The 8,505-nt window shown below is 32.1% G+C and overlaps 1 protein-coding gene across 1 annotated transcript in view; it reads left to right on the top strand.

Moving 5' to 3' along the window:
• Positions 1-8,505, top strand: part of CCDC178 (coiled-coil domain containing 178) — a 342,837-nt gene that overhangs the window by 16,899 nt on the left and 317,433 nt on the right. The window contains exon 4 of the mRNA XM_019652065.1: positions 3,677-3,699. Coding sequence (XP_019507610.1) covers positions 3,677-3,699 — 23 coding nt within the window. The remainder of the gene's footprint in view (positions 1-3,676; positions 3,700-8,505) is intronic.

The following is an 8,505-nucleotide window of genomic DNA, read 5'->3' as shown; positions in this document are numbered from 1 at the left end:
CTCCCTCTCCCCCTCTCCTCCTTTCTCCCTTCCTCCCTCCTTTCTCCGCCCTCCCCCTTCCTACAAGATTGCAAGGTTTTAGAAATTAGGGTTTATTTATAATGTCCACTAACCATAGTACCTACCACATAGTACCTGGAACATTATAGGCATTAAATAAATACTTTTGAATGATTGGATTCAGGGATAAATTTCTAAATTATGTCAGGCTTTACATGAGGCCACTCTTCTAAACATGGGAAGGATATACTTGTTCTTAGAATTTTAAAAATTTGGCATATTGTTTGACAAGTATTGCCTATGTTTTCAAATGATGTGTACTTTTGAATAAGATAGCTATAGAAAATCCCAAATTGACTGTAAATTCAAAAGCATAAGTATTCTTTCCAGATAAAAGTAGGTCACAGTTGTGAGAAATAATATTCAGAATTAGTACTCCACATCTACAAGTATTTTACAATAAAAAGATTTCCAACATAAAGTTATTTCTTTTCTTATTTATAGACTATAAAATAGAAGGTTTTATGAATACTTTGTCTTAAAAATTTAAATAGCATTTAAATAGTGAAAATATTGGTAATTATTTTCCAAAATAAATATGGAATTAAAAAAACAGGATCAGTTAGAAAGTTATATGTATCAAGCAGGAGTTTATAGGCAATGTTATTTAGAGTAAATGAGATGTTTGATTTCCTCTATAATGTAATTTTTTTAAAGTACATTCAATTTGACATTTTTAGGCCCCCACTCCACTTTTGTTTCTCTTTGCTCTTTGAAGAGACAGAAATCAGAAATGCATAGAATTCTGTGGTTAGTTGGATAAAATTGATTGTGTTATAAATTATAACCAATGGTTCTAAATGTTTATGGCAATAAGTGAAATTCTAAGCTTAATTATAATAAGAATTTTATTAAAAGTAATTTAAAGTGACTCTGGGAGATTTTCAAAACTTGTCTAAATATTTCAGATGGGCAGTGATGAATGTAAAAATCCTTCTCTGGTGTTGTGGACCTTACCTACATTAACCATTTAAGTATCCTGGTTATTTGAATACCAGGTACCTGGAATTTTCCTTCTCACATCACATCAAAGACTGATTAAAATGATTTTTATTTATTGTTTCATCACTTCTTCAAAAATGTTGCTAGGGTAATATTTTATTCTAAAATATTTATACCATACCAAATTGAGCTCTTTTCTAAAAATTTAACCTGGTTTTATTAGTATAAAATACATTATTTTCTATTATACTCTAAAGAACATCAAACTGAGACTATTAATTATGCATTACTCACTTACTGAGGACTTTTAAATTTTTGGATAATTATGTAACAATTCATTGAAGTGCCTCTTAACCAATTTGCTCTTGACTATCTTGTGATACTTCAACTTCAGATGTCTTCTTAAAACTATCATATAAATCAGCCTAATTGTAGGTTTCTGCAATTAGGACTCTGAGTTACCAGTGTTCACAACCAAGGGATAACATTTTCCTGATTATTAAGTGATTTAGAATGTATTCATATACTTACTGAATGTTCGTTCTCTTCTCTGCTTGTGTATCCTTTCCCATTTCCTTTCAGGTTTATTTGTAATTTCGTATTGACTTGTAAGAGCAAATTATTATCTTTAGTTTGTTATATATGTTTTAAATATATTTTTTCATTTGATTTATCTTTTTATTTTCCTTCTGGTTTATTTTAGCAAAAAAAGTTCCTAATTTTAATGATTTGAATTTATAATTTTCCCTTTAAGATTTTTGCATCTTGTTTAAGAAATCCTTCCATACTGCATTGTCATATAAAATATTTCATTTTCTTGTAAAATTTTAAAGCTTTTCAGTTGAGATTTAATTATTTAGTAATATGAAATTGTTTCTTTGTGTGTAAATGAAATAGGTGGCAATTTTCATTTGTAAAAATACAGAAATTATTTTTCTCAACATCGATTTTATTGCAAAATCATCATTTCTTAGAAATTAGCTGTACTGTATTTATCATATATCAAGTTTTCATAATGATTGCCACTATTTCTGGATTTTTTTCCTTTCATTGGTTAATTTTACCTCTATTACCATACCTCATTTCACTAATTTGCATGCTTCATAATATGTTTTGATAACTGATATGTTTGTTCCCTCTTCTTTTCCTTTTATATACATTTTCTATTTTTGGTACATATTGTAGAATAAGCTCATCATATTACGTGCAAAATCCCACTGAATTTCCATTCATCATTTTTTATTACATAGATCAGATTAGTCTGTTTGGGAGTTTGTTTGTTTGTTTGTTTGTTTTAGATTCCACTGAATCTATGATACTATTAGCACAAGAAAATTCCAGCAGCATAGCGAATACCAAAACTTATTTAGAGGAGAGGATTAAATAGGAGGTAATGGGGAAGATGGGCAAATTGATGAAAACTTGTTGTTAAATTATGGGTTCGCTAATATACAGTCACATAACATTTCAGTCAATGACAGGCCATGTATAGGATGGGGTCCCATAAGATTATAGTGGAGTGGAGGGCCTCTACTTTTGCCTAAATAAGCTTCCGTTTGAATTTGTGGCACCTTAGAATATTTTCACTCATCGATGAATCTGCCTTTGTTTTTCCTCAGCCACCTGTTTTGTGTCTATGTGAGATTCTGCTCTGTTTTGTTTCTCTCTAAAACCATAACTTCCATTCTTAGCCTATCTTAGGCAGACCCCCAATGTGGTTAGAGAGTTCTCACAGCAACCACTGAAAGGCAGCTTCTCAGCCATGTATTTTGGATTCTTGGGGTGTAAAGCAATAATACTGGCCTATCTCACAATAGGCATCCCTTCTATTATTTACTTTATTACCTGCTTATTTTCACATAATGGGAATTCTATATGGACTCTACAGAAAAGCTTTTCATATTTCCTGAAATGGTCTCCATTTTTCTCTTCTGATTTATGTTCCTCTTTGATCTATTTTCACTAATAGTGTCATCAGATTACTTTCTATTTCTGGGATTCTTTTAAAATATATGTTCCAGTGATTTTATTGACATACATGTATATTTTTCTTCAAGAATTTTGGTATGATATGGGAATTTAAGAGAAGTGATGATGTATGCCCAATCTAGCATCATGAATTGGAGATTTATCTATGAAACCCATAGCATTCTGACTATATATTCCTTGTATTTTTGGTAATGTATGCCTCTTACAGCCCAAAGTTCTTTTGGAATATATATGTAGAACATGACCCCTGCCAAGGAAATTATAGTCCAGAAGAGGGGCATACTATAGAAAACTAAATATTTTTTAACTCACATGTATTATGTGTTTTCCATTCTTTTGCAATATATTAAAATTTAGTAGACATCATGCATGCTGATTGTGTGGAAAGTCATTTGATAGTTAATTGGCATTTGAACTGGTCCTTGATGAAAGGGTAAGACTTAGAAACACAGATGAAATGTGAGAACAATTAAGTATGAGTAATAATGAAAGTATTAGACTAGGTAATAGAAGATATATTATACCTATTTTGGAAAGAACAGAATATAATATGACAAAAATATAATGAGGTATGTGAAGTGGAGTATTTACAATTATATCAGTGAGTTCAAATATAAGTTAAGTTTACTATAGTTTTCTGAAATATTTAAAATTTGATTTTTATTGAGCTCTTTTATTTTGACAGTTTGAAACTTCATTTGAAGAATGGTAAGAACTTTTTATACTTTTATATTTTTAATATTCAAAGTTTGATGATTAATCTGCTGTAGATAAGATTTGTTTCAAAAGGAACAGGAAATTAAAAGCAGAATTTTTCATATTATATAGTAAAATGTAATTTTAAAAATATAAGAATTAGCATATTACTGAAAATGGCAGAATAAGGATCTCCAGTGCTCTGACCCACCACAAAATAGCTATAAACTTGGCAAAAATTGGTCAGAATCAACTTTTGACAAAATCTGGAATCTAGTCAAAAGCTTACAGGGAAAAGTAAATGAAGAGTCTGCTGCACTGTATTAAGAGAGCACCATGGCATTTTTAAATTGCCTACTTGCCATTCTCAGCCCCTAGATCAGTGGAGGCCATGAAAAGAGCATCCTGCACTTGTGGTGCAGATTGCTAGTGCCAGAGGGAACAATATGGACCTTATTTTCGCACAATTGTGGTTCAGTGTTCTGACCTGTCTGATGACTCCCTAAAGGACCTGCACAAAGGCTTGTCTTTGTTTCACCTTGTTTTGCCTTGGAGCAATCACAGAGCTGGAGCCACTTTCAGGGGGTGTTTGTTGAAAGCGTTTACAGGCATATGTACACTTGCCACCACTGCATGAAGCTATTGATAACAGTCAGGAAAAGCATTTGACATACCAAAATGCCTGGGAAAGAAGAGGTAGAGAAAAGAGAGACATGCGGGAATAAGGCTTTTTAAACCTCTCACAAAAATTGGAGAATCAAGAAGTACAGATATATGACCCATGCTGACACATGCTCAGGAAAGACCTGAGAAGACCCTAAGCTTTTACCTGTAGCTGACCTTTAGGATCTGCACAGGCAAAAGTTGAAGATAGGAGGCAGAGTTGTAAACAGCCTGGATAAGCATGGAAGGAGTACTCTAGTACATAGCCAATCTGTTAAGATTGGGAGGGTATTTTTTTTTCTTTTTCCTTTGTTTTGGCTCCAGGTATTTAAGGTAACTTGGGCAAAACACAAACGTGCCAATAAGCTAATGAAACATTTACTTTAGTGGCCACACATGACATAGAATACAGATATTACAAAAACTGTTTAGAATAATCACTGAACCAAATAAGTAACAACTACTCACCACAAACCAAAGAGAGAGAAGATACCCTTATTTCCTTTTCCCATTAAAATATTCAAAATATCCAGTTTTCTACAAAAATTATGAGGCAAGCAAAGAAAGAAAAAGAAAGTTTGTCCCATGAACAAAGAAAAAGGAAAGAAAGAACAGAAAAGAGATAAAGAATAGAAAATATAAAGAAGAGTGAAGCAGACATTCTGGAGCTGAAAAGTACAGTGATTGGAAGGAAAAATTAGAGATATTCGTCAGTGGCTTTGAGCAGGCGGATGAAAGGGTCCTTGAATTTGAAGATAGGTCAATTGAGATTATTCAGGCTGGGAATAGGAAGACAAAAGAATGAAGAAAAATGAACAGAGCCTAATAGACCCCAGGGATACCACCATGAATACAAATATACTCATGATGGGAGTCCAAGAGTGACAGGGGAAAGAAAAAGACTACTTGAAGAAACATTGTCTGAAATCTCCTCAAATTTGATGAAAGATAAGAATCTATACTTCCACTAAACATAATGAACTCCAAACAGGATAAACTCAGAGATCCACACTAAGACACATTTTAGTCCAATTATTGAAAACCTGGGACAAAGATAGTATAGGTTTTCCCCACTATTCAAAAGTATTGCATTCCTGTGAAACTTTTCGTACACTGAAATGGTGTAAGGTGAAGAAGCAATTACCATTAATTTATATGGAAAAATTTTTGTGTATTCCCAGACCCATAAAAATCATACTAAATATGCTTAATTATGTCTAGTTTACGCTAAGCATAACACTCTTACAAGATCTCTTAGGGCACATCTTGCTAATGGATGCACAAAATAAATTGAGATAAAACACATGCAGTTCACAGACACAATTCAAAGCTCCGGTGGCTTGATGCTGAGGTGCTGAGTGTAGTTCCCAGAAAGGCACTTGGCGGGGCCCCTCTCACTGCTGGGGATGTTGCTGCCCCTGTAACACTTGCTGCAAAACAAACGCTGAATGCTACTTTTCCTCTTTGCCTTTTTTCTTAAAAGCAAAATCCTCTTTGGATTTCTTTCAATGAAAACAGGTACTACTGTAGGTCTTTTGTGAAAGCAAAATGGAATAATGTGAACTTTTGAAAATCAGGATATACCTGATTATATTGCAAACAAGAGAGAAGTGGCTCATCACATACAAGGGATCCTCAATAAAATTAAGTCATTGTCTCATCAGAAATTATGGTGGCCAGAGGCAGTGAAATGACATATTTAAATTAAATTGCTGAAAGAAAAAAAAAACCTCACAGAATTCTGAATCCTGCAGAATGTTCTTCAAAAATGAAAGAGAAAATAAGACATTCCCAGGTAAACAAAAACTAAGGGTCTTTATCACTAGCAGAACTATTGTATCAATATCCTAAAGGGAGTCTGTCAGGCAGAAATGAGAGGACTCTAGACAGTAACTTGAAGCCATATAAAGAAATAAGAAACAACAGTAAAGATAGCTATAAATGTAAATACAAAAGTCAATATAATTGCATTATTATTTTGTGTCTCTTATTTTCCTATATAATTAAAAATATAAGTGGAGAAAACCATAATTATGAATCTATCAATGGTGTTACAATGTATAAATGTGTAATTTTAATTCAAACTTAATTTTCATGAAGATGTTAATTATAATCTCCAGGGAACCAATTTTTGAAAAAAATTCTAAAAACAAACAAAAATCCCAGAATTTCAATAAGGAGGAAACTAAAACAATACATGGGGGGAAAAAAAAGTAACCACAAAAGAAGGCAGTTATGGAGAAATTAGAGAATGAAAAAGATATAAGTAATATAGAAGACAAATAACAAAAGTGCAGAAGTAAGTCCTGTTTTATCAGTAGTTACTTTTCATGAAGATGGATTAAACTCTCTTATTAAAAAGTAGAGAGTAGTAAAATGGATGAAAATAAATTAGCCAACTATATGCTGTCTATAAAAGAGACTCACTTGAGATCCAATGATACAAGTAGGTTGAAAGTGAAAGGATGAAAAATATATCCCATTAAAATAGTAACCTAAGTAAAGCTGTAGTAGCTATACTAATTTCACACAAAATGGACTTTAAGTCATAACATATTACAAGAGACAAAGAATACGTGATATCTTGATAAAAGGGTTGCTTCATTAAGAAGATATAAAAATCATAAACATATACATACCTAAAAACATAACCTCAAAACACATGAAGTAGAAGCTGACAGAACTGAAGGGAGAAATGCACAGTTCTCTAGTAAGAGTTTGAGAATTCAGTACCCCCACTTTCATTAATGGACACAAGAACTAAAAAGAAAATCCATAAGGAAATAGAGTTGACCAACACTAGAAACATCTAGATCTAACTGACTTATATAATACACCCCACGCAACAATAGTAAAAAACCCATTCTTTTCATGTTCACATTGAACATTATTCAGCCTAGTCACACACACACAAATCTCAATAAAGTAAAAAAGATTGAAACCATACAAAAAGTATCTTGTGTCCCAATAAAATGAAACTAGATATTAATAACAGAAGGAAACTAGAAAATGTATACATATGTGGAAATTAACACATTAAAAAAACCTGAGTCAAAGCTGAAATCATAGGAGAAATTAAAAAATACTTTGAGATTAATGAAAAATGAAAGCACAATGTTCCAGAACTTATGTGATGCAGCAAAATAGTGCTCAGAGGGAAATTTATAGCCATAAATGCTTACATTAAAAAAGAAGATCCAAAATCTAGTAACCTAATTCTATACTTTATAGAACTAGAAAAGAGTGAGTGTACTAAAGGCAGCAAAAGAAAGGAAATAATAAAGATTAGAGCAGAGATAAATGAAATAGAGAGTAAAAAATTAGTATCTATGAAAACAGAAGTTGTTTCTTTGAAAAGATCAGCCATATTCACAAACCTTTAGCCAGAATGACCAAGAAAAAAAGATGAGACTTGAATTACTAAAATCATAAAAATTAGGACAGTACTACATACCTTACAGAAATAAACATGTTAATAAGACAATGCTATGAACAATTGATAATACTATGAACAACAAATTAGATAACCAAGATGAAATAGACAAATTCCTAGAAATACATGAACTATCAAAACTGACTCAGGAAGAAGTAGAATATCTATTAAAAAGATCTAATAAGTAAAGAGATTGAATCAGTAATCAAAAATCCCCCAAAAAGAAAAGCCCAGGACCAGATGGCTTCTCTGGTGAATTCTACTGAACATTGAAAGAAGAATTAATAACAGTGCTTCTCCAACTCTTAAAAAAAAAAAAGAAGGGGTGGGAACACTTCCTAACTCATTCTATGAGGCCAGCATTACCCTGATACTAGCATCAAATAAACCTTCAGAAAAGGAAATATAGACCAATGACTTTATGACTGTAGATACAGAAATGCTCAAAAAAAAATGCTGAAAACCTGAATGCAGAAACATATTAATGGAATTATATATCATGACTAAGTGACATTTATCCTAGGAATGGAATGGCAGTTTAAAATTAAAAAACAAAAAATAATCAATGTAATACATCACAGTAATAAAATGAAGGGGGGAAACCTATGTGAATTGATATGGGAAGCAGGTGGCAAATTTCACCTTTTTATGTTGAAAACACTCAAAAAACTAGGATTGGAAGGGAACTTTCAAAACATGATAAAGGACATATATAAAAAACC

The sequence above is a fragment of the Hipposideros armiger genome, unplaced genomic scaffold (genome assembly GCF_001890085.2).
Source record: "Hipposideros armiger isolate ML-2016 unplaced genomic scaffold, ASM189008v1 scaffold_173, whole genome shotgun sequence".
Classification (NCBI taxonomy): Eukaryota; Metazoa; Chordata; class Mammalia; order Chiroptera; family Hipposideridae; genus Hipposideros; species Hipposideros armiger.
The sequence above is the reverse complement of the archived record's forward strand: the minus strand, read 5'-3'. Positions and strand labels throughout refer to the sequence as shown.